Source organism: Sus scrofa, chromosome 15, assembly GCF_000003025.6.
Source record: "Sus scrofa isolate TJ Tabasco breed Duroc chromosome 15, Sscrofa11.1, whole genome shotgun sequence".
NCBI classification, from domain to species: Eukaryota; Metazoa; Chordata; class Mammalia; order Artiodactyla; family Suidae; genus Sus; species Sus scrofa.
In genome coordinates, this window is record NC_010457.5 from 121,629,653 (window position 1) to 121,654,140 (window position 24,488).

Consider the following 24,488-nt stretch of genomic DNA (forward strand, 5'->3'; position numbering starts at 1 on the left):
CTCGGGATTGTGGGCGTGGGGAGCGGCGCCCCCGCCCCCGGCAACGCGTGGGGTGCGGGAGAAGGGGCTGGGGGAGCAGGTGGGGTCCTGCGGGGGCCCGCGCGTGGGGGCCGGGCCGGCGGGTGCGGGGTGAGTCACCGCCCGCCCGCTCCCATTGTGCGGCCCCGCGGCGGCGGCGGCGGCGGCGGCGGCGGAGCTGCAGAGCTGAGCGCGAGGAGGTGGAGCCGCGGGGCTGCGGGCTCCGGCGCCTGCGTCCGCCCGGCCCGCCAGGCTCTCCGCGGCCGCGGGCGCCTCCCGGCCGTCCACCCTGCGCGGCGACAGGCCCCGGAGCGAGCGCAGGAGGGAGATGGGGCGCGGCGGCCGGCCCGGGCCCGGCAGGCCCGGAGCCCAGAGGTACCGCAGGGCGGGGCGGCGCGCGGCGGCCCGGGCTGGGCCCTGGGTGTTTCGGGCGTAGCGGGGCCTCTAAGGGTGCTCGGGCGGGCTGGAGGGGCATCGGGCATCGGGCATCGGGCTCCGGGGAGGGGGTGGGGGCGGCGGCGCGAGGCTTCTGACCCCGCCTTCCCTCTCCAGGGTTTCCCACTAGGTCCCCGCAGCGCCCCCTTCTTCTCACCCGGGCCACGGGTCGTTCAGTGAGTCAGAGCCTTCCAAGCCACCTCTCCGGACATGGCCAACGGAGTGATCCCGCCGCCCGGGGGCGCCTCCCCCTACCCCAGGTGACTGAGGCTCGCAGGGTCGGAGGAGGGGGAGGGACCTCAAGGAGGAAGCGGGGCGGGGTGGGGGGGGTGTCTTCTGATCAGTCCTGGGACCCCAGACACAGGGATGGAGCTAGGCTTGGGATATGGGGAAAGAGGGGGTCTTACAGGTTATTTTTCGGAGCTGTTGCCCCTTCTCTTCCTGGGAAACCCAAGAAGCCTGGGAGGTTGACCCCTTCTTGGGCCACAGGGAATGGAAGATGGAATCTGCCGGGGCTTGAATTGGGGTGGGTGTGGGGTGATCATGGGTCAAGGGTGCTTAGGAAAGCTGTCTGAGTCTGCAGGTCCGGGTGCCCTTGGAGGAGCCCCCTCTGAGTCCAGACATGGAGGAGGAGGATGATGACTTGGGGAAGACCTTGGCCGTGAGCAGGTTTGGGGACCTCATCAGCAAGCCTCCGGCCTGGGACCCTGAGAAGCCCAGCCGCAGCTACAGCGAGCGGGACTTTGAGTGTGGGTAGCCTGGGGACCCCTAGCGTGGCCGCCTCACCACCATCATCTTCATTGCCACCATCACCGTGCTCACCACTGGCTTGGTCACCCGGTGCCATCTTATGCTGGACGCTGTGCTGGACGCTGTGCTGGGCCACCATGCCATGTTAAGTCATCCTGCCTCACTCACCCATCACCTGTCTGCCTGTCAGGGGAGCGGGGGCCCGAGACACAGGGGAGAGGTAGGGAGATGGGCCTGAGGACTCTCTTGGTGACCTTCATCGTCCCAAGGCTGTCACACTCTGCCACCTCTGTTCTCTTCTCTCTGCCACCTCCTCTCCCCTCCTGAGCTCTGCGACTCTCCCTTTCCCTTCCTTGCTGTATCCTCTCATCCCCCGACCCCCTGCCGTGACATCCCCTCTCCATCTCTCTGCTCTACCAGGCCTTGCCCATGACAGGCTATGATACAGGTGTTGGGAGGAGCCTGACCCTGGAGGAAGGACTAGGGTGCCCTTGTTAGAGGCCTTGAGCTAGAACAAGGTGTGTGTGTCCCTGGGGGGGCGAGGGGCTCCCTTCAGCTGTGGGGCCCCAACCGGCTCTCCTGCACCCTCCCCCCCAGTTCACCGGCACACATCCCACCACACCCACCACCCGCTCTCGGCGCGCCTGCCTCCGCCCCACAAGCTGCGGCGACTGCCCCCCACCTCTGCCCGGCAAACCAGGAGGAAAAGGAAGAAAGAGAAAACCTCCGCGCCCCCCTCCGAGGGGACCCCTCCCATCCAGGAAGAGGGAGGCAACGGCGGGATGAGGAGGAGGAAGAGGAGGAGGAAGAGGAGGGGGAATCTGAGGTGGAACCTTCGGAGCCCCCACCCTCAGGGTCCCCACCAAAGGCAAAGGTAGGGTCTCCCCCTAAAGGGGGGCTGGCTGCTCAAGGCGGGGGTGCGGGCAGGAAGGGAGGGAGGCCTGGCAGCGGGCAATCGAGGCAGGGCCAAGTGGGGGGTTGGAGCTGAGTCGGGGCAGGGACCCAAGGCGTGTGCGGTCCATCCGCAGTTCTCCATTGGAAGTGACGAGGATGACAGCCCCCTCTCGGGGAGGGCCGCCTTCGCCAAGCCCCTGCCCTCGGTGGTCCCACGCTCCGACGCGAGCCCCCAGCACTCGGTCAGGTACTGGCTCCCAGCTCAGCCCAGAGCAGGTCCCAGGCTCCTTCCTGACCTTGGGGAGTGTCCCCAGCTCTGAACCCAGAGAATAAGCGAGGAGGAGAGGCGTGGGGACAGAGGAGATGGGGGCGGGGAGTGTGCCCCTTCTCTGTCCGCATGATGGACAAGGACAAGGGAACCGGAGGGCGTGCAGGGAGGGTCCTCCAGGAGAGGGAGGTTATTTGAGGGAAGAGGAGGATGGGGACAAAGAGGACTTGGGGGCCAGTGTGATGGGGGCAAGAAAGTAGGGGTGAGCTTTTTCTCTGCCCAGGAGGAGCCCGTGTTTAGTTCCCAGGGGGCCACTTTTGGCCCCCTCCCAAGCTGGGGGAGGGCACAGGAAACCCCTAACCTGGCCCATCTCCACCAAGGTTACCTGCCAAGTCCAAGGCTGCCATCTTGCTTCCTCAGCTCCCCTAGTCCCCGGGCCCGAGTCTCCCGAGTCGCTGGAGAGAAGAGCCGGCCGTGGAGCCCATCGGCCAGCTATGACCTGCGGGAGCGGCTGTGCCCAGGCAGTGCCCTGGGCAGCCTGGGTGGTCCGGAGCAGCAGGTGCCCACTGATGAGGCAGAGGCCCAGATGCTGGGCTCCGCGGACCTGGACGACATGAAGAGTGAGTGACACCCTCTGGCAGCCCCCATGGTCTGCTCCCAGGGATGCCCAGTGTGTGAGGGACCTTGGAGGGACTCAGCGTTCTCCCCCGCCCAGGGCTGAGCCCCTCTGTGGTATTCCTGTCTGTTGGAATGTGGCCAGTGACGGGGAGCTCACTACCTCACCAAGCCACTCTTCCAGTGCCAGAACTGAGATTTCCCCTCATGACACCTATGCCCTTCCGTCCTGATTGTGTCCTCTGAGTCACCCCCGGAAAAAGGCAGCCCTTCTTCCATGCGACGATTGGAGACATCATTGTACCCCACCCCCGCCCCGGCCTCTGAAGCTCCTCTTTCCGGGGCAAACTCTTTTTACCCGATTTGAACCAGCCCCCTGAGTCCTAGCAACTCTTCCAGGCCCTGCCCCTCCCCATGTCAGGGGCCCCCCATTCCCCCGACACCACCCTTGGCCGGGCCTGGCTGTGATCTCGGCACATTCCTTCCATCTTATCAGTGCCCTGGTTTCTGTGCCACCTGTCATCACCCACAGGGCTCTGTGCCCAGGCCAGGGGCATCGCAGACCCCGCCCTCCTCCCCCTTGGAACCACAGTGTTTGGGGGGGAGGGCGGGGGAGGGCTGGAGCTCAATACGTCATGGAAAGTTGCCAGGGCCTGAGGACAGGGACAGGAACAATCCGATGGCAGCGGCAGCAGCAGCAGCAGCAGCAGCAGCGGTGGCAGCGGGATGGGGGGCGGGGGGAGGGCGTGTTTACAGACCCAGGGTGAGGGCTGGAAGCAGGAGGAAGCAGGCTTGGGGACTTGGGGAGTCGGGGTCTGGAGGCCCGGCCACTTTCTGGTTGGACAGAGACCACTGCGGTCCAGGCTTCTGCCTCGGAGGGAGCAGGGGTTGTGGCCTTGGCCATTGGGGAAATGACGAGCCCGCTGGAGGAGGGCACAGAGTCCAATGGTGCACCGAGCCCCGGGCCCGGGGACACTGAGGGCCAGAGCCCTGGGTGGGCTCCGGCCCCCAGCCCTCGAGACTCCCTGGTCTCAGAGGACTTAGAGATGTTCGTGCTGGACCTTGAGGACTATGACCTGTGGGAATCCATCAGGGGCCTGCTGAGCCCCATGGCGGGGGGACCGGCTTGTGAGTAACTGGACGGCTGCCTTCTGCCAGCTGCTGGCCTGCAAGGAGGGGAGGAAGGGAGGGAGAGAAGCTGTGCCCGAGTCTGCCTGGATGGGTACCCGTGGGGGAGGCATGGGTACCGAGAGGGCCCAGGGAAAGCGCTGAGGGCTCAGGGCCTGGCAACTTACTGGGGCTCATGGTGCGGCAGAGTGAGAAGCAGTGGCCATGGCGGGGCTGTGGACAGAGGTGGGGATCTGCCTTTTTACGGTGGCTTCGCCAGGGGTGCCCTGTGTGACACTGGACTTGTCCTTTCCCCTCTGTGGGCCTCAGTCTCTTAATTTGTGAAATGGCCATGCTGGACGATGTGGTTTTGTCAGCGTGGCCCCCGGGTGACTGTGGCTTCTCCAAGTAGACTGGCTGGGCAGTGCTGCAGGGGCTGCCGTGACCCTGAGGCCCTGAGCTGGAGTCCCGGGACTGCCAAGCCCGCCTTCTCCGCAGGTCACCGGCTGGAGGATAACCCTGGGGTGCGGCGGCATCTGGTAAAGAAGCCGTCTCGGACGCAGGGCGGGAGGGGCAGCCCCGGCGGCCTGGCCCCCATCCTGCGCAGGAAGAAGAAGAAGAAGCAGCTGGACCGGAGGCCTCATGAGGTACCGGACCCCGAGGGGGAGGGCTTTTGGCTTCCTCCAGCCTCTCCTCCCCGCCTCCCTCCCTGCCTGGCCTGCGGCCACGTCCCCAGGACAGCTGGTCCCACCCGGCGGCCCCCAGGCCCTCACCCTTGGCTCCCACCCCAGGTGTTTGTGGAGCTGAACGAGCTGATGCTGGACCGCAGCCAGGAGCCCCACTGGCGGGAGACGGCCCGATGGATCAAGTTTGAGGAGGACGTGGAGGAAGAGACGGAGCGCTGGGGAAAGCCCCATGTGGCCTCGCTCTCCTTCCGCAGCCTGCTGGAGCTCCGGAGGACCATTGCCCACGGTAGGGGCCCTGCCGGCCTGGCCTGGGCACTGCATGCCCTCTTCACAGACCCCAGAGCTCAGCCTAGGCCAGGCCGCCCAGCTCTGGGGTGGGGACTACTTCCTGGAGCCCTGGGGCCAGGCGAGGTCTGGTGGCCACTTTGGGCACTGTGGGGCCCAGCTGCCTGAGCTGCTGTAAGCTCTGAGGGACGGGGCCATGCCCCGGAACCTGGCACGGTACCTGAGGCACAGTGGGTGTCCGTCCACATGCAGTCAACCAACAGCTGACTCCCTCTCTGGGTGAGGAGGGGCTGTGCCCTCACCCCTGTGCTCCTTTTTGCATCCCTCTCGGGCTGGGCTGTGGCCCCATAGAACTGTGTGTCCACCTGGGCACACTGAGTGCTTGGCTCACCCAGCACATTTGCTGGTCCTTGGGGAGCAAGGCTGCTGGGGGTGAGTTTTTTTTTTCCCTATCTGATGGGACTGTGCCCCCCCCGCTCCCTGACTATGCCCCCAGGAGCTGCCCTCCTGGACCTGGAGCAAACCACCCTGCCAGGCATCGCACATCTCGTGGTGGAGACAATGATTGTGTCTGACCAGATCCGGCCGGAGGACAGGGCCAGTGTCCTTCGCACCCTGCTGCTGAAACACAGGTGCCAGGGTGGGGTGCCTGCGGCGGGTGGGGGAGGGGGGGCTTCAGCTGCCCTTCCAGGAGCACAGATTCTCCCGAGTGGCTTTCCAGCCTCTGCTTGAAGACCCTGCATGATGGGGAGCTTGTTCCTTGTTTTTCTTTGGACGGTCCCAACCATTAGAAAGTTCCTTCTCATACCAAGGTGGAAGGAACCCTCTTTTTCTCATCTTCTCATGTCCAGGGGTCCAACAAAGGCCTCTCTTGCTAACCTCCCCTGGCTCCTCTGCCTTCTCCTCAGCCATCCCAACGACGACAAGGAAAGTGGCTTCTTTCCCCGAAACGCGTCCAGCTCCAGCGTGAACTCGGTCCTGGGGAATCATCACCCAGCCCCCAGCCATGGCCCTGATGGTGCCATGCCGACCATGGCCGATGACCTGGGGGAGCCAGCCCCGCTCTGGCCTCATGACCCTGAGGCCAAGGAGGTCAGTCGCCTTGCTTTGACCTGGGCTAGGGGACAGAGAGGGCTTCCAGTTTCCGTGGAGGCCACGGATGACTTCCTTGGGTGGATCAGGAAGGATGGATGCCTGGCACCATACTGGGCATGGGGGGACCTATGGCAGACAGGAACCCCTGCCCTGGAGAAATAGGAAGTTAAATGGGATGACGGGGCAGAGCCAGGGGAGCCATTGAAACAAGATAAGGCTGAGGTGAGAGGAGGGGGGCTGGGAGGAGGGCTCTAGACCCAGGGCTGGTCCCCTCCTGATATGGGGCATATCACCGGTAGTCTCAACCTTGGCTGGGGGTGGAGGAGGAGAAAGCAGGCCCAGATCCAGGGCTTGGAGGGCAGAGTCCAGGCATGGAGCATAGGATGGGAGGGCCTGCCACGGCCTGCGGTCTGGGTCCCAGCCCTATTCCAGTTCTGCGTCCTCAGAAGCCCCTCCACATGCCTGGGGGAGATGGTCACCGGGGGAAAAGCCTGAAGCTGCTGGAGAAGATCCCTGAAGATGCTGAGGCTACTGTTGTGCTCGTGGGTAAGGAGGGCTGGGCCCTGGGGGCAGGGGCTATGGGGCATGGGTGCCTCTGCCATGGTTTTGACCTCTGGCCTGTAGGCTGCCTCTTCCACCCCAGCCAGGCTTCCACCTTACCCCTGCTCTTCCTCTCCACCCATCTTGCCCCCAGCCCTTTCTTCCTTAATCCTCTCTTTGCCTGTCCAGTTTTCTATCTTGGACAGCTGTTCATATAGCACCTTTGTGAGAATTAGAAAGAAAACACTTCTTCCTTAATACCTGTGATTTTCATAACATTGGTGAAATAACATTGGTAAATTGTTAGAAATACACAAACATAAAGAAATAGAGCTTTTTTTTTAGAGTGGGGTTTCTTTATGCAGTGCACAACCTGCTCAACTGTACATGATCCCCCAGATATCCCCTCCAGGGCTTGCCTTGACTGCTGTCCTTTGCCCAGCACCCTGTGCCTTACTCTCCCCCCAGGCTGTGTGCCTTTCTTGGAGCAGCCAGCGGCAGCCTTTGTGCGCCTGAACGAGGCTGTACTCTTGGAGTCTGTGCTTGAGGTCCCTGTGCCCGTTCGTTTTCTCTTTGTGATGCTGGGGCCCAGCCACACCAGCACTGACTATCATGAGCTTGGGCGTTCCATTGCCACCCTCATGTCTGACAAGGTGGGTCTGGCAGCCCCTTGGATGGGGTGTTCTTGGCCTGTGCCCCTGAGCCCTGCCTGTTCCCTGTCCCTTTCACTGCAGCCAGTGGTGCCCACGGATGCAGGGGTGCTAGAGGCCCTCCTGGGTGGGGACAGCGCTCCTGAGTGGTGGAGGAAGCTCTTGGCTGAGGGAGGAAAGGAAGCCCTGGGCTGGGGCTGTGGAAGGAGGAGGGAGATACAGGGGAGAAGAAGCCCACATTCTGAAGTTTTGGATGTGACATGAGACATGAAAGGGAGGTGGATTCTTCTGGGCTTGGACAGGAGGGTCCTCTAGCCAGGGGTAAGGTTCAAAATACTCACCAACCTATGCCCCAGTCAGAATGGCCCCTGAATCGTGGACAAGTCTGGAGGTTCCCAGGGGATAGAGGGCACTCTCGAGGGTGGGGCTGGTGTTCAGGGCTGTGGCTGCACATCCACCTTGCCTCTGGTTCTCTGATGGCCCCACACATACCTCCTCGCCGAAGCCCCCTCCCAGGGTCTCCCTGGGCCTTGAGCTCAGCCCCTGTGTCTCCTGCCCCCAGCTGTTCCACGAGGCTGCCTACCAGGCGGATGACCGACAGGACCTCCTGAGCGCCATCAGTGAGTTCCTGGACGGCAGCATCGTGATCCCCCCGTCCGAGGTGGAGGGCCGGGACCTGCTGCGCTCAGTGGCTGCCTTCCAGCGCGAGCTGCTCAGGAAGCGGCGGGAGCGCGAGCAGACCAAAGTTGAAATGACCACTCAGGGCGGCTACACGGCCCCTGGAAAAGGTCAGACCCTTTGGGGCCCGGAGCCCCCCACGGCAGCACACAGGCCCCCCCCACAGCGCTCAAGGCTGTGACCCTAGCCCCTCTCCTGACTCCTGAGCCCTGTGCCGGCTTCCCTCCCTGACCCAGTCTCTGTGCCGCGTCCCAGGCTGGGATGAACCATGGCCTAGCAGCCCCTTGTTCCCCCAGAGCTGTCAATGGAGTTGGGGGGCTCTGAGGCAGCCCCTGAAGATGACCCCTTGCTGCGGACCGGCTCGGTGTTTGGGGGGCTCGTCCGGGATGTGAAGCGCCGGTACCCCCACTACCCCAGCGACCTGCGGGACGCGCTGCACTCGCAGTGCGTGGCTGCCGTGCTCTTCATCTACTTTGCTGCCCTCAGCCCTGCCATCACCTTCGGGGGGCTGCTAGGTGAGGCGGTTCAGCGTCACCAGCAGGGTTTCTGGGTCATGGTGTCCCAGCGATCAGCTCAGGGGGCGGGTGGGTGAGAGGGGACTGCCTCCCGCGTGGCCCTCACAAGGAGCTGCTGGATCGGGGGTCTCAGCGATCACTCTTGGGAACCGCCACTCTGGGGGGCAGCTCCACGTTCCTTGGGTCCCCAGGTAGGGAAGCTAGATGAGGAGGAGGGGCCCCGTGGAAGGAGCCAGGCCAGGGCCATCCCACTGACCTTTGCCCACCCCAGGGGAGAAGACGGAGGGGCTGATGGGTGTTTCTGAGCTGATCGTGTCCACGGCTGTGCTGGGCGTCCTCTTCTCTCTGCTGGGAGCCCAGCCGCTGCTCGTGGTCGGCTTCTCTGGGCCTCTGCTTGTCTTTGAAGAAGCCTTCTTCAAGGTGCCCGCCACCCCGCCTCTCCCTCCCTGGGGGCTGCCTGGTCCATCCCTTGCCCCTGGCCTTGGTGATGGGCCCCTGCCGTCTCTCCCTTGGGGTTCACCTCCTGCCCGTGCGTGGGGCGCCGGCATCCAGGGCAGATGGCTGTGGGTGACCCCCCCCCCTCCTGCCCTCAGTTCTGCCGAGCCCAGGACCTGGAGTACCTCACGGGCCGGGTGTGGGTTGGCCTCTGGCTGGTGGTCTTCGTCCTTGCCCTGGTGGCCGCGGAAGGCAGCTTCCTGGTCCGCTACATCTCGCCTTTCACCCAGGAGATCTTCGCCTTCCTCATCTCACTCATTTTCATCTATGAGACCTTCCACAAACTCTACAAGGTGGAGGCCCAGAGAGGTCTTGGGGGTGGGTGTAGATAGGGGCTGGGCAGCGCCCTGGGAAGGAGAGCATGGCTAGGGGTGTGGGGACAAGGAGGAAAGCCCTCTTGGGTGCAGATGCAGTGCGGGGGCGGGGGGCGGGGGGTGGGGGAGGCAGGGTGAGGATGCCCTAGGAGAGGTCCAAGCTCAAGGTCAGGGAGTCAGACCCAGAGGGTTGAACTCCAGGCTTCACCTGTTCAGGTATGTGATGGAAGCAGGTCAGTGCTCCAGGGGTCCTTGGGTCACTGAATGCAGAGGAGGGTTATGGGTGTAGCTGGATGTCCTGTGTGACGAGGGCAGCTCAGGGAGGGGCCAGCCCTCTCCTCACAGGTGTACTGATGGTATGAAATCAGGGTCACTTGCCCAGGTGAGCGCTAGGGCAGCCTTGTAACCCACACAGGTGTTCACGGAGCACCCACTGCTGCCATTCTACCCCCCGGAGGGAGCCCTGGAGGCGGGGCTGGACCGGAATGGGAGCACCCTGCCCTCCACCGAGGGGCCGCCGAGTCCCAGGAACCAGCCCAACACGGCCCTGCTGTCTCTCATCCTCATGCTCGGGACCTTCCTCATTGCCTTCTTCCTCCGCAAGTTCAGGAACAGCCGCTTCCTGGGTGGCAAGGTGTGTGGCCGGCGGGAATGGGGCCTGTGGAGCCCCCGTGGATCTCCCTCAGTTCCCGCTAGGCTCCGCTCCAGAAGGGGCCGCTCCAGAAGGGGCCGCCCCCTTCTCCCGGTCAAGATCAACCCGTGGACCCAAACCAAGCCCGTGCACCCCCACCCTCTCACCCCACTGTCTGAAGCCTCAGAGAAGTGCAGTCGGGAGAGGAGTGCCCTCCTGGGCGGGGCTGGCACCTGTGGCGTTTAAAGGGACAGGTCGTGGGACTTCTGGCTCCCACTCAGACCCAAGAAGGGTCCGCGTAATAAACCCCCATGTTAGTCTCCTGACCTTCACCTCCATCCGCCTTTCCTCCCACCCCCCGCGTGGCCCCTCTCTCAAGGCTCGCCGCATCATTGGGGACTTCGGCATCCCCATCTCCATTCTGGTGATGGTCCTGGTGGATTACTCCATTACGGACACCTACACCCAGGTGAGTGCGTCCCCATCCCTCGGGCAGCTGGCTCTCGCCCCAGGGCCTTGAGAGGGAGGTCATATCCCCAGCAGCCAATCGCCTGGAACCCAGCTTTCCTAATGGAATCGTTCTGTGTGGGGGCTGCACAGAGGTGGGTGCGCTGGGGGTTTCAGAAGCAGCCATGTGGTCCAGCTGAGGAGGCCAGCCAGCCAGAGAGGCTGGGGCCGGGTGGGACCCTCCGTCAAGACTCCCGGCTGCGTCCCATATGGGGCTGGGGGCGTAATGGCAGGTGCCCCCACATCAGGCCTCCTGGCAGCTCCGCGGCTCAGGGAGAGGGTATATCATGTCCCCCTTCCCTTCTGGACCCTTGGAGAAACAGTGACTTGAGGACACAAAACTAACTTTCCCCAAACCTGTTCACACCCAAATTCCCTGGAGCTGGGTGGGAGCAGCTGCAGGGGGAGTTCCTAGCGTGGGGAGGCAGCGTCCCTGAGCCTCGTTTTTCTTCTGGCTGTGCAGAAGCTGACCGTGCCCACGGGGCTCTCAGTGACCTCCCCCCATAAGCGCACGTGGTTCATCCCGCCCCTGGGCAGTGCCCGTCCTTTCCCGCCATGGATGATGGTGGCAGCCGCCGTGCCCGCCCTCCTGGTCCTCATCCTGATCTTCATGGAGACACAGATCACTGCGTGAGGAGGCTGGGGGGACCCTGGGCGGCAGAGGCAGGGGAGGAGTGGGGAGCAGACTGTACATGGACCTGGGACGTGGTTTGCCCGTGGTGCTTTGATGTGGTATCTGTCTGTTGCCACCACCACTTGCGGGTGGCACTTGACAGTCCTCAGAACACCCTGGCAGTGTGTTCTCTCACTGAGTGATGCTCATATGTATCTCATTTTGGTTAAACCACAACGTGGTGAGAGCTGGCATCTGGCTTTTGTGGTGTTTAAAATATCCGCAGTATGGAAATTTGGCTCAAATTTGCTTCAATGTGAGAACTTCAATTTGAGAACTTGAAAGAGGAAGCTGGCAGGTCCTGGGAGAGCTCTGCTTTGCATGTCCTTCCCCCACTGCACCGTCTCTGCTCTGAGTGCGCCTGGCCCCGCTGCTGGCCGCTCACCCCCGCCTCCCGTCCCCTCCCTGCAGGCTCATCGTCAGCCAGAAGGCACGGAGGCTACTCAAAGGCTCGGCTTCCATTTGGACCTGCTTCTCATCGGCTCTTTGGGTGGGCTCTGTGGGCTCTTTGGGTTGCCCTGGCTCACGGCCGCCACTGTCCGCTCGGTCACCCACGTGAATGCACTGACCGTTATGCGCACTGCCATTGCGCCCGGCGACAAGCCCCAGATCCAGGAGGTGCGGGAGCAGCGGGTCACTGGAGTGCTCATCGCCAGCCTTGTGGGTGAGAGCATCTGCCTCTCGAGGGTCTGGCCCCCACCCCACAGACTTGTCTTCTTGGACCTTAAATCTTTTCTCCTTTTCAGGCTTGACCCAGGTCCCTTCTGAGTTTCCAAATGACTGGCCTCTGCTCTGACCGCCCCCTCCACCAACCTGCTTCTTGACATTTTATGTGCCTTTTTTCTTGAGCCCTCTGTCTTGGTTCTCTATCCTGCTCCGCTCCATCTTCTCTCTCTCTCTCTCTCTTTTTTTTTTTTTGTCTTTTTAGGACCAAACCTGTGGCATATGGAGGTTCCTAGGCTAGGGGTCTAATCGGAGCTGTAGCTGCCGGCCTTTACACAGCTCACGGCAATGCCAGATCCTTAACCCACTGAGCAAGGCCAGGGGTCGAACCCGCAACCTCATGGTTCCTAGGTGGATTCATTAACTACTGAGCCACGATGGGAACGCCTCCTGCTCCATCTTCTCTTGGTCAGAGTGATGAAGCCCAGCTCATCCTTTCCCCACCAGGCCTGTCCATCCTCTGGGACTGTCTGGGGGGTCATGTAGGTCTGTGTCCCCTCCTCCAGGCCTGTCCATCGTCATGGGGGCTGTGCTGCGCCGGATCCCACTGGCCGTGCTCTTTGGGATTTTCCTGTACATGGGGGTCACATCGCTGTCTGGTATCCAGCTGTCCCAGCGTCTGTTGCTCATCCTCATGCCGGCAAAACACCATCCTGAACAGCCCTACGTGACCAAGGTAGGGCCAGGAAGCAAGGAGCTGGGGGACAGGGCAAGGGGGAAGGGGTTCCTGGGAGGCCCCGGGCCAGAGATGGGCAGAATGATCGTGGAGGAGAAGCTGGGACCTGGTGAACGGAGCCCCCCCAAAATGTGGGAGCAGGCCAGGTGCTGTGTGGTGAGACCTGAGGTCTGTTCCCCAGGTGAAGACCTGGCGGATGCACCTGTTCACCTGCATCCAACTGGGCTGCATCGCCCTGCTCTGGGTAGTCAAGTCCACAGCCGCCTCCCTCGCCTTTCCCTTCGTGCTGCTGCTCACGGTGCCTCTGAGGCGTTGCCTTCTGCCCCGGCTCTTCCAGGACAGGGAGCTGCAGGCGGTAAGGGATGCTGCTTGGGGACAATCTTAGGGGAGCCCTGGGTGCCAGTCTCTGCTGTTGTGTGGCCAGAGGCAACTTGCCTAACCTTCTGCAATCTTATTCTCATGTGTATCATGGGGCTACTCATAGATTCACTCTTTTAGGATCGTGGTGAGGATTAAACACGGAGTCCAGGTAAAGCAACGAGAAGGGTGGTTTGGTGTGAAGTTAAGTCCAAGGCTGCCCTAGACTGCTGTGCAGGTTGTGTCCTGAACAAATGCATGCAGCTGAGGGATGAGTCGGGGTAGGGTGGTACCAGAATCCATCCTGAGCCCTGCTTTTGTCAGCTAGAGGGAGGGACATCTTTTTGAAAATCGGCCACCCACACACGGTGTACCAAGGCACCACAGGAGCTTGGAGCCCCAGGAGAGCACTTCTGGGTCGTAGCTGCTATTGTTATTATTAGGAGGTCCCGCTGCAGGGAGGGGGCAGGGGGGCGTGTGACCTGAAGGTTTTGGCCAGAGGCAAGTTCTTCAACCTGGGACCATGGTTCCTATAGACAGTGAGGTCTGGAAAGGTCTGTGGGCACTGAGGGTTTCCGGCCGGAGGAGGAGCTGGGGATGGGAGGCGGTGAGTCTGCTTCCTCACCTGTCCCAACCGTCCACTCCCTTCTGCAGCTGGACTCCGAAGATGCTGAACCAAACTTTGATGAGGACGGCCAGGACGAGTACAACGAGCTGCACATGCCTGTGTGACCCTCCACCGTGGTGCCCCTTGGAGACCCTGACACCTTAGTGATTGTCACCTGGGCCCCAGTCAGAGCCCAGCCCCAGGGCCAGCGGGCTCCTCATGACCCAGAGACGTGCCTGGAACCACTACTGATGCCACGGCCAGAGTGGCCCCCTGACTCTGCCCGGGGCGCTGACCTCGTCTCACCCAGGCCCTTTCACAGACCAGACCGGCACAGGCTTTGAGCTCATTATAACCACACTCCTTGTCTTGTGTCCGCCTCACTTTCTTGGTTCCATCTCTGGCTTCTCGGGTCATACTTAGCCGTCTGGCATTGGAAGAATTGGAAGAACTCTATTTTCAGGGTCATCAAAATTGGGGAGGTTTGAGGCAAGGACAGATTTCTTAGGGGCAAGGGAGAGAATCAAGATCACAGAGGGGCAGAGCGGGGCCTTATCATCCCCCGCAACCCCCCTGAAGTGCAGTTGAGGATCTGGGGGCTCAAGGTCTGGCTCAAGGTCATATGCCCAGTTAAGCCAGCCCCTGCTTGGAAGGGGGAGGGGGGAGGGAGGAGGTTGCTCTGCTTCAGCCAGTGGGGAAATCAGAGCGTCCCAATGGCTGTGGGGCTGCAGAGGAGAATAGAAAATGTTTATTTTCTTTTCCTGATCCTTGGTATTCCAAAGAGCAGGGGCAGAAGCTGCTCAATCCCCTAGACGCCAGGGTGGTGCTGGATTTGGGGTTCCTGGACCATTTTAGATTCTCCAGGCTTAAAAGAGAGGCAGATCTGGGATTCCTGAGGCCACTCCTTGTGCAACAGTCTGTTATGCCAGAAATAACCTGGGAGGCCTTGAGGAGAGTGCAAAGTGGGAGCCCATTGCGTCACAGTTGCCAGGCAACCAGCGGCGTGGTAGCGCGCTTGTCCCTGTGTTGCCCTCTGGTGGCCGCACTCTCACACTGCGGGCTCTGTCCCGACCCGACAAGGGGTAGCACTGCCACCTGGTGGACTCGCTGTGGTCACGAGAGCCCATTCAAGCACCTTGAGTTCCTCCTTGGGAGACAAGGGGGTGGGGCAGAGAGGCTCCGTGGACTTCCACAGCCTCGTTAGCCATTGTCTCTGGGCCTGGTCCTACTTTTTCCTTATCCTTTTCCCCAGTTTCCTCCTAGGCGTTCAGGCCAACAGCTAGAGCCCTGAAGTTGGTCAAGAAAGAAGCGGCAGACCGCTGTGAGGCTGTTTGTTTTGTTCGTAAGGAACAGAGGCTCCCCAGCTGTCCTGGACTGTCATTCAGGCTTAAGCCGTTCAGAGCAGTCAGCCCCTTTGGTCTCTGGCGCCACGATGGCCTTCAGCTTCATCTGGCCTCCGACTGATTCCCCCTGGCCTACGTGAAGACAAGATTACTTTCCCCTGCGATTGGCCAAGGTCGGGTGGAATTTCAGAAGAACTTTGCCAAGGAGCAAAGTGAAGGTCAGACACAAAAAGCTAGAACATAGGTGTCTGCAGAGCAGATTCCAAATGCAGAGATGTCTGGAGCCGCATACACAGAGAGGCTGGGCTGAGAAAATGCACACAGGACTGTGTTCTAAGTCAGGTTGCCTGGTGCTGGCTCCGGGCCTCAGGGTGGTCGGGCTTCCCTGTCGGGTCTGGGGGATGCAGAGACTCTGCAGGAAGGAACCTATCTTCTTCCAGAGGCCCTGCGAGGAAGTAGTGACCTGGTCCCTGCAGACTCGGCTCTTCATTGGACACAGGTTGTGTCAGTCGTTCTGCTTGGTGAATAGCTGAGGACTGTGGGCGTTGCTCAGCTGGAAAGAGACACACCAGAGGGCGGGGGCTTTTGAAACAAGGAAAGAGTCTTGGTTCTGATTGGTGGGTCAGGTGGCCTTCGGTATAACTAGGCCTTGAGGCCTCAGAGTAACAGGTGAACCAATTTCAGCGAAAGGTCAATCCGGACACAACTTCTGACTATGAACATTCCCCGCAGTGGGAAAGGACATGAATAAGGCCTAAGAGCCTGGAGCTTTAAAGACCACCGCCTTTACCCTTCCTCACCCGCCCCCCCGCCCCTTATCAAGGGAAGGCAACCTCCGTTTAGTGATGTAGGAGGCCAGAGTTGGCCAGCACATGTATGGAGCTGGGCCTGGTTAGGGGGGAATTCTTCCTCACCCAGGGTGGGGGCCTGTGGAGGCTCCAACAGGACTTAGGGGGGCTGAACAACCTAAACATCCCTTGAGGGGTGGCAGAGGACAGGGTGACCTTGGGGGCCAGGGGAGAATGAGAAGTGATGGAACAGTGGCTAACTCACAGAAAGACACTGGCCTGGTCTTTCAGCAATGGATTCAAAGCTCGTTACATATGGGGCTGTTCAGAGTGTATCCTGAAGCCTCCGTAGCCTCTGTGGTTTCTCTAACTTTCTCTTCATTGACCCTCCACCCTGATCCTCCTGGGGGGCCTGCAGCTTGACTGAGGCCCCCTTCTTCCAGGTGTAGAGGGGAGTTGACAGCGGGTAGCCCCATCTGGTGGCACAGCTCTGGGGGACTAAGGAAGGGTAGAGGCCATGGTACTTTTTCTTTTTTTTTTACTTTTTAGGGCTGCGCCCATGGTGTATGGAGGCTCCCAGGCTACAGGTCAAATTGGAGCTGTAGCTGTGGGCCTATGCCACAGCCACAGTCATGTGGGATCAGAGCTGCGTCTGCGACCTACACCACAGCTCACAGCAAGGCCAGATCCTTAACCCACTGAGCAAGGCCAGGGATCGAACCCACATCCTCATGTATCCTATTCAGATTCGTTTTTGCTGCGCCACAACAGGAACCCCAGCATGGTACTTTTGAGTGACAGACCCCACTGCTGTCTGCTTTACTATGGAAGCAGCTTGGCCAGTGGGCACATCCAAGGTGATGCCAGGCCCTTCCGACAAGCAGGGTAGTGGGCCCCTTGTCCGCTTAGCCTTCCCCTTGTGGCTTTCTGAGCAAGGTGATAGCTGCATCCTGAGCAGCAGCCCCAAGCTTTCCGTAACCTTGGACAAGTTCAAGGCCACTTCAGGCCCTGGGAAGTGCTAATTCATTCTTCTGCTTGGAGCAGTGAGGGCGGCTGGCATTTCCTTGTTCTCTGCTGAAGATTCAGCTCCCTCATGAGTCTGATGCCCTTGTGAAAGCTTCTGGCTGTCAGAGCTCATGGACCATCTGCTTGGACTGCCCCGGCCCCTCCCTTAGGGCACGGAACCTGGCAATAATGTGTCCTGTTTGGCAGCCCCTGTGACAGCGCTTCTTGTATCATATCAGGTGACTCAAAGAATGATCGTGCCTGTTGACACTTAGAGCTCTCAAAGGGAATTCGGAGCAGCAGTGGAAAGATGAAACAGACCTCAAGGGCGCTTGCGCCAAACGCTGCCAGTGCAGCTGGCACTTAAGCCGCTGCTGAAAATAACAATCAGATAGGTTCTGGGCAAGCATTGAATGGGGGATTGAATCTGGTGTGGCAAATAGGAAACCCAGAGTGAGGGGTTTGGGTTCCAAATAAATAAATGATAAGATCATCTGAGAGAGATCTTGATCAGTTGGGCGATTTACCACTTGTCCCAAGAGGAAACGTCAATGTTGGTAAGATTCATGTTCTGGAAGGAAGATTTAATATTTGTGGCCTCTGCTGGGATTATTTCTTATTTAGTTGGACATGTTTCTTTTTATTGGACAACACTTTATCAACTCCTGCCTAGGCAGACTGCCACGGGGATGTTTTCTGGGTGGTGGGTGAGTCCCACGTAGATCTGGGAAGTTAGGGGGTTGCTCCAGTGCCTCTTAAGTGAACCTTGTTCTTCCAGCCAACCTTGGCCATTGCAGTGCCTGGTCTGGAAGGTTGGTTACCCCTAGACCATCTCTGGGAGAAGGTATAGGCTTAAGAACTTTTTACTTAGCCTTGCCAGGTAAAAGGGAGCATAGATCTTGAGGGGAGCCTGCTCTTCCATTGCCAGGGGACTTAGGAACTCAGGGACCAGAGCTGGTAAGGTAGGGTGAGGAGGTGGAGCTGAGCGATGCCCTCGGAGAATGACTTTGGGATTCATGCCTAAAGAATTAGACAAAAGCTCTGAGAGATAACCAGCATTCAATTCCATAAAAGTTGAATATCCATGAGAATTGTGCAGTCCCAAGGGAGAGGAAGCAAATGGAAAGAAGGCAGGATTCTTCCCAGTTATGTGGAAAAATATATAGTTACAGACTTTAGAGTCAAATAAATATAAAAATCAGGTGTGGGTCTTGGAGGGGGGTGATGAACTGGACTCTGGTTTGAAAACTAGTAATCAACCACTCATAGCTAAGGGAGTGGTCTCCTCAGCACCTCCATCTTTCAGTCAGGAAATTAGAGGCTGCAAATAGGTCTTGACTGGTCTGTAGAGTCACCGATAATGACGTAGGATCTGAGCCACATCTACACCCTACACCACAGCTCACGGCAACGCCCAATCCTTATCCCATTGAGTGAGGCTAGGGATTGAACCAGCGACTTCATGGATACCAGTCGGGTTCATTTTCACTGAGCCACAACGGGAACTTCCTATTTATTTTATATCTAGTAGTCTGTACTTCTTAATCCTCTTCCATCTTGCCCCTCCTCCACCCCCTCCCCCTGGTGACCACTGGTTTGTCCTCTGTATCTGTGACTCTCTCTTTTGCTATAGTTATTCATTGTTAATGTTTTTATTATTATTATTACTTTTTTTTTTCTTTTTGGGGCTGCAACCACGACATATGGGAATTCCCAGGCTAGGGGTTGCATCGGGGCTGCAGCTGCCATCCTACGCCACAGTTACAGCAACTTGGGAACCGAGCTTCATCTGTGACCTCCACCACAGCTCATGGATCACACCACAACTCATACCATGCCGGATCCTTAACCCACTGAGCAAGGCCAGGGATGGAACCTGCATCCTTATGGATACTAATTGGGTTCATAACCAGCTGAGCCACAACAGGAACTCCCTGTTTTATTTTTTAGATGCCACATATAAGTGAACACATAGAATATGTGTCTTTCTTTGACTCATTTCACTAAACATAATACCATCTTGGTACATCCTAGTTGGTGCAAATTGACTGTCTTGTGTCTTCACATAGCAGAAGGGAAAAGGCAGATCTCTGGGGTCTTTTATAAGGGCAATAATTTAACTCATGGGGGCTCCACCTTCATGACCTAGTCACCTCCCAAAGCCTGCCCCCCATATCATCACTTTGGGAGTTAGGACTTCAACATATGGATTTTAGGGGCTGGTCACAGATATTCATTCTAGAGTCATGCAATTTTAAAGAGAATTTGGCTATTAGAATAATAGACCTCTAACTTCTTTTTTTGTGTTTTCACTTGAAATTTTGTTTCGATTGAAATTTGTGACTTTTAAGCTGAAATCTAAGTTTACATATAGATTGGAAATTTAAGAGAATTTAAGTTTGATTCATGTGCTTAATTTATTAAATCTATAGGAGTCACTGTTGTACTCGAGACGGTTTGTCAGTCAGATGAAGTACTTAAAAAGGAATTGAATATATTAAATTTATAAATGCTGCTTAAAATGTTAAAGAGGTTTAATTAACTAAGTGTATCAGTGGGACTAAACATTAATCAAAAGCCCTCTCAAAGTAATTGTTAATATTTGCCAGACTTATAAATAGGATAATAGGATTCCTAAGCTGATTTTAGAAGCTTAAGGAAGAGCCTACATTTCTAAATTTACACATTGAGTAAATCAAATTCTAATTTTCAAGACCCAAGGAAAGCTATGAGTGGTCTTTCCTGTGCACAAAAGCCACCCTCAAGGACATAAAAACCTACCTTCTAACCAGTGAGCGGGTCTTCACTGGTGCAGGGGTGGGGGTGGGCTGGGAGGAGAGTGAGTGGGAAGTGGAGAAGAGAGAATTTTAGCGTCTTGGTCCCAAGGTCAGGCTAGTCAGTGTGTTCCACCCAGTGGCCAACAGCTCATCTCACAGGGAGAGACAATAATTACATAATTACGTCTGTGCTCAAGCTGTGGGGGATCAGAATAGCTGGGTGAGGGTGGAGGGGGGCATCTGGCAGCCAAGATAGTCAGTTTCGACGTGGTGGCTTTAGGTTCCTAGTAGCCCCTCTTGGCAGCCCCTTCTAGGTTGGGTTCCACTGCTCTGTTAGCTGTAAGTTACCCTCCAAATCATTTCCCTTGAGCAAGAATAAGGACGGTTGCTGGTAGAGGCTGAGGTTTTTGTCTCCCAGAGGGCTTTACAGCTGAGAGCCACTGGAATATGCAATGGTCAGAATACTTATATGCAACCAGCAGAAGCCAGATCTAGCCAATTTAAGCAGAGACAGAGATGTTGAAAGTCTGGGAAAGTAGGAGAAGCCACATCAGAAGTGACATTGGCCAGAACCACAAGGACATGTCATAGGAAAAGTTTGGTGAGGAGGTCCCATCGTGCCTCAGCAGTTAACGAATCTGACTGGCATCCATGAGGAAGCATGTTCGATCCCTGGCCTTGCTCAGTGGGTTAAGGATCCGGTGTTGCCATGAGCTGTGGTGTAGGTCGCAGATGAAGCTTGGATTCTGCGTTGCTGTGGCTCTGGTGTAGGCCGGGGTCTACAGCTCTGATTAGACCCCTAGCCTGAGAGCCTCCATATGCCGTGGGAAGCGGTCCTAGAAAAGGAAAGAAAAAAAAAAGACAAAGTTTGGTAAGAACGATGCCATCACTGCTGAGCATGAGAGGCCACAGTTTGGGTCCTTGGTGGTGGATGCCATCCTTGATATTGTTGCCCCTGGAATGGCTGCCAGGAGGGTCTGCCCCTATCCTGCTTCTCTGTGTTACTAGTGCTCGACCCAAAGTCTCAGATGGATGCATCTGACTGGCCAAGCTTATATCGCGTGCCTATGCCCAAGCTCGAGGGGAGACCAGGAATGAAAGTGCATTTTCAGCTTCAGTGGTGGGAGATGGTCTCTGACTCCCACACCACGGCAGCCGGGTGTTGGAGCCGGCTTACAAGAGCAGATCGCTGTAATTTTAGGGACTTGTGAGCTGGTTGTTGAACACAGCCTTTATTAAAAAGTAAATTGCAGTAGGTGTACCCTCCCCTACTCCTCCTGCAAAGTACAACGACAACTAGCCTCCCTGGATATTGTATATATAAAAAAAACAGGAGTTCCCGTTGTGGCTCAGTGGGGTAATCAAAAGCCCACGAGGATGCAGGTTTGATCCCTGGCTTCGCTCAGTGGGTTAAAAATCTGGCGTTGCTACAAGCTGTGGCATGTGGGGTGCAGATGTATCTCCAATCTTGCATTGCCGTGGCTGTAGTGTACACCTCTGTTGCAGCTCCTATTCGACCCCTAGCCTAGAAACTTCCATATGCTGCAGGTGTGGCCGTACAATGGATAAAAAAGAGACACAGGAAAACGCCAAAAGGACAAAAGAAGGCAGATCAGGAGAGACTTTGGGACCTGAGGAAGAACACATCAATGAGTTCCTTGGGATTTTTTTCCCTCATATTTCCCCAAAATTGGCTTGAAATCAGCCATAGGAGGAGGACCTACACCCCCAAAATGGGCAAACACTGAAAGTTAGGTCTCCCCGCCCTGTATAGCAGGTTGTTAAACTTTTACCAGGACACCGCTGCTTATAAGGTAAGGAATTTCCTTAACATAGAAAGTGGCTTTAGATACTGGGTGACCAAATAACAAATGTCTATCAAAAAATGAATAATGAGGAGTTCCTGTCATGGCTCAGCGGAAATGAATCTGACTAGCACCCATGAGGACGCAGGTTCGATCCCTGGCCTTTCTCAGTGGGTTAGGATCTGGTGTTGCCGTGAGCTGTGGTGTAGATCACAGATGTGGCTTGGATTCCCTGTTGCTGTGGCTGTGGCATAGTCCAGTGGCTACAACTCCAATTTGACCCCTAGCCTGGAAATTTCCATATGTCGTGGGGCAGCCCTAAAAAGAAAAAAAAAAAAAAAAAAAAAAAGAAAGAAAGAAAGAAAAAAAGGAAAAAGAATAATGATTCAGATCAGTTATGAGAGGAGGAGGAAGCTGGGCTCTTTTCAAGGCTATTTCCTCTGTAGTTTATTGCTACTCTCATTTTATACCAGACAATTATGGACAGTAGGGGAGATGGGTTCAGGGGAAATGAAACTGTATCTGTGAATAATCTTGTTCTTTTGAGTATTCAGCAGAGAAATGGCAAGATGGTGGAACTACAAAAAAAAAAAAAAATGGAATCATATGAAAGCTCAGACCTCATTGTACTTTTCCCTAAGCAAAATCCTCTCCAATTTTTCTCCATCAAATTCTGATTCTTTCCTTTTTTAAATGATTTTTATTTTTTCCATTATAGTTGATTTACAGTGTTCTGTCAATTCCTACTATAGAGCAAAGTGACCCAGTCATATACATATACATACATTCTTTTTCTCACGTTCTCCTCCATCAGGCTCTATCACAAGTGACTAGATATAGTTCTCTGTGCGAGACAGCAGCATCTCATTGCTTATCCTTTCCCAATGCAAGAGTTTGCATCTATTAATTCCAGATCCCAGTCCATCCCACTCCCTCCCCCTCCCCCTTGGCAAGCACAAGTCTGTTCCCTAAGCCCATTAGTTTCTTTTCTGTGGAAAGTTTCATTTGTGCCATATATCTGATTCTTTCTTTAGGACCCTAATCTAGAGCCTGGATAACTAGCTGGTTTTGCTCTTCCAGCAAATTTTCCCTTTCCGTGTGTCTCCATTTAGCTATAGGTGGGGTGGGAGTAGGGGGTGAGTGGTCCCTGGCTAGGGATGTCCACCATTCTGTTCCATATTTTGGCCATGGTGACTGGTCCCAAGGATAGGCACACAGCCAAGGAATTATGCGGACATTCGGTATGAGTTCTCTTCATCCACTGGGATTCCTAAATTGACACTGGCAGCACCCATGCCCCCTGCCACCCAGAGAGAGCCTCTCTGCAGCCAGAATGTGGCTGGCATAGAGCTAGGCAGAGATGAGACTGACAGGCACACACACAGACAGAGTACCATTTGAGCGGAGTCCCTGGGAGCCCCCAAGGCTCTGGTCCCTGCCGCTCATTCTTCCTAGCTAAATTCCATTTTTGGCCAAAGCAAACTAGTTGAGTTTTTTTTTGGCACATGCAACTGAAAAATTTCCAGATAAACACACATTCCTTATAGAGTCTCCATGGCTTCTGCTCCTTTTTCCTGCTCTTGGTCTCTCTCTCCTCCATTTGGAATTTATAGATGGGGTCCCAAAATGGCCAGTGACAACCTAAAACCATAGGAAACATTTTTCCACCTAGAGATCTGGTTAACTTGCAGATATTCTCCAGAGGGCCCCTGAGAAAGCTGCTTCTCTCTTCTGAATGTCTTTGGATGCTGCCACCAGCCTCAGAGTTGCGTCACAGGCAGGGTAACAGCGTGTGATTCTGCTCGTTTATGGCCTGAAAGAAACATTTGGGCAGGGATTTTTTTTTTTTTTTATCCAATATAGAGGAAACCTCCAAGAATCAAGCCAAATGGTTTTTGAAACATTGACAGTGGTAAACTGATTGGGCACTAAGACACCTCCATCTTCGGCTCCCATATCCCCTGATTTATCTTGGCACCAGCACATCTATAGAGCCACCATCTAGCCACATGTTCATTGCTTTTTGTCTATACAAGGGTGTAAACTGCATATGCTTTATTTCAATTAGCTTAATTGTTTTTCGTGTTTAATACTAATTGTCTTAATGAGCTTCCAAAACACAACAACGCCGACAATGGTAATGATTACGTCTTATCCATATGGTTACAGAAGATGGATGACTCCATCTCCCATCCTCGGGCTGTGTGAGTCCCAGGACGAGGACCTGGCAGATGTGCGGAGAGGATGATGGAAATCCTCCAGAGAGCTGACCTGGCCTTGAACGCGCAATGCGACTATCAAGAATAGATGAGGAGGTGACAGACAGGGGAATAAAACAGGAGAATGAAGGATTTATGGAGGCTTTGGGTCATCTTTTTTTTTTTTAAATGTTCATACCATGGAGTGATGCTGGGTGAATAATAATAACAAATTTCATGGTGCCAGCAGGCTCTATGGGCTCTGATCTGAAGAGGCAATGTTTGAAGACCAAATTGCAGGAGACTGAAAGTGAGAAATGCCCCATAGTGCAATCTGTCTTGGGAAAAGCCGGTACCACTCAAAACCTGGATGACATTTCTTGGGCAAATCTGGCTTCGAAGAAGTTCATAGCCAGTGCCTGGCGTATAGTGGGAGCTTAATATATGTTTTAATCAGCGCCTGTCAGGAAATCCTTTGGGCTCAACCTTCAAAATCTGTCTAGAACCTGACACTTAGTACCTCCTTAACTGTCGCTTCCTGCTCTGATCCACCATCATTTTGACCTGCCAGCCCCCACCAGCCTCTCAACTCATCTCCCTGCGGCTACCCTCAGCCCCTACAGTTTATTTTCAACGAGGCAGCCAGAGGAATCTTTTAAAACAGAAATCATCTATCACTGCTCTTCTCAAAGCCCTGTGATGGCTCCCATCTCACTGGGAATAAAACTTAGAGTCCTTGCAAGGACTGGCAGGGTCCATTCACCTGACCTGCCTTATCTTTCTGAGCTCATCTGCTCGTGCTTTCTGCCACTCTCTCCACTGAGCCCGCCCTCAATATCCCTGGCATGTCCTCGCTTCAGTCCTGCCTTGCCCAGTTCCATACCCACCTGCCCTGTGTGGCTGATGTGATTTTCATATTGGACAGGGGAGTGTTTCCACCATCACAGACAGCACGCTGGGCCCGTAAAGCCCTGGGGACTTTACTCTGGCTGGAAAGCTCTGTCCAAAGACATCCTGGAACTCCATATGCCACGGGTGTGGCCCTAAACAGAA

At 56.3% G+C, this 24,488-nt stretch overlaps 1 protein-coding gene across 1 annotated transcript; it reads left to right on the plus strand.

Annotated features, from left to right (window-relative positions):
- Positions 142 to 13,902, plus strand: SLC4A3 (solute carrier family 4 member 3). Its single transcript, XM_021075196.1, is given in 25 exon segments — positions 142 to 393; positions 571 to 713; positions 1,037 to 1,202; positions 1,801 to 1,980; positions 1,983 to 2,077; positions 2,232 to 2,344; positions 2,786 to 2,985; positions 4,586 to 4,734; positions 4,879 to 5,059; positions 5,555 to 5,690; positions 5,967 to 6,150; positions 6,600 to 6,699; positions 7,162 to 7,346; positions 7,906 to 8,131; positions 8,318 to 8,536; positions 8,808 to 8,956; positions 9,130 to 9,324; positions 9,761 to 9,979; positions 10,356 to 10,445; positions 10,947 to 11,113; positions 11,568 to 11,605; positions 11,608 to 11,820; positions 12,386 to 12,555; positions 12,737 to 12,910; positions 13,567 to 13,902. Coding segments are annotated over 23 exon segments (3,588 nt in total). The 5' UTR covers positions 142 to 393; positions 571 to 713; positions 1,037 to 1,075; the 3' UTR covers positions 13,645 to 13,902.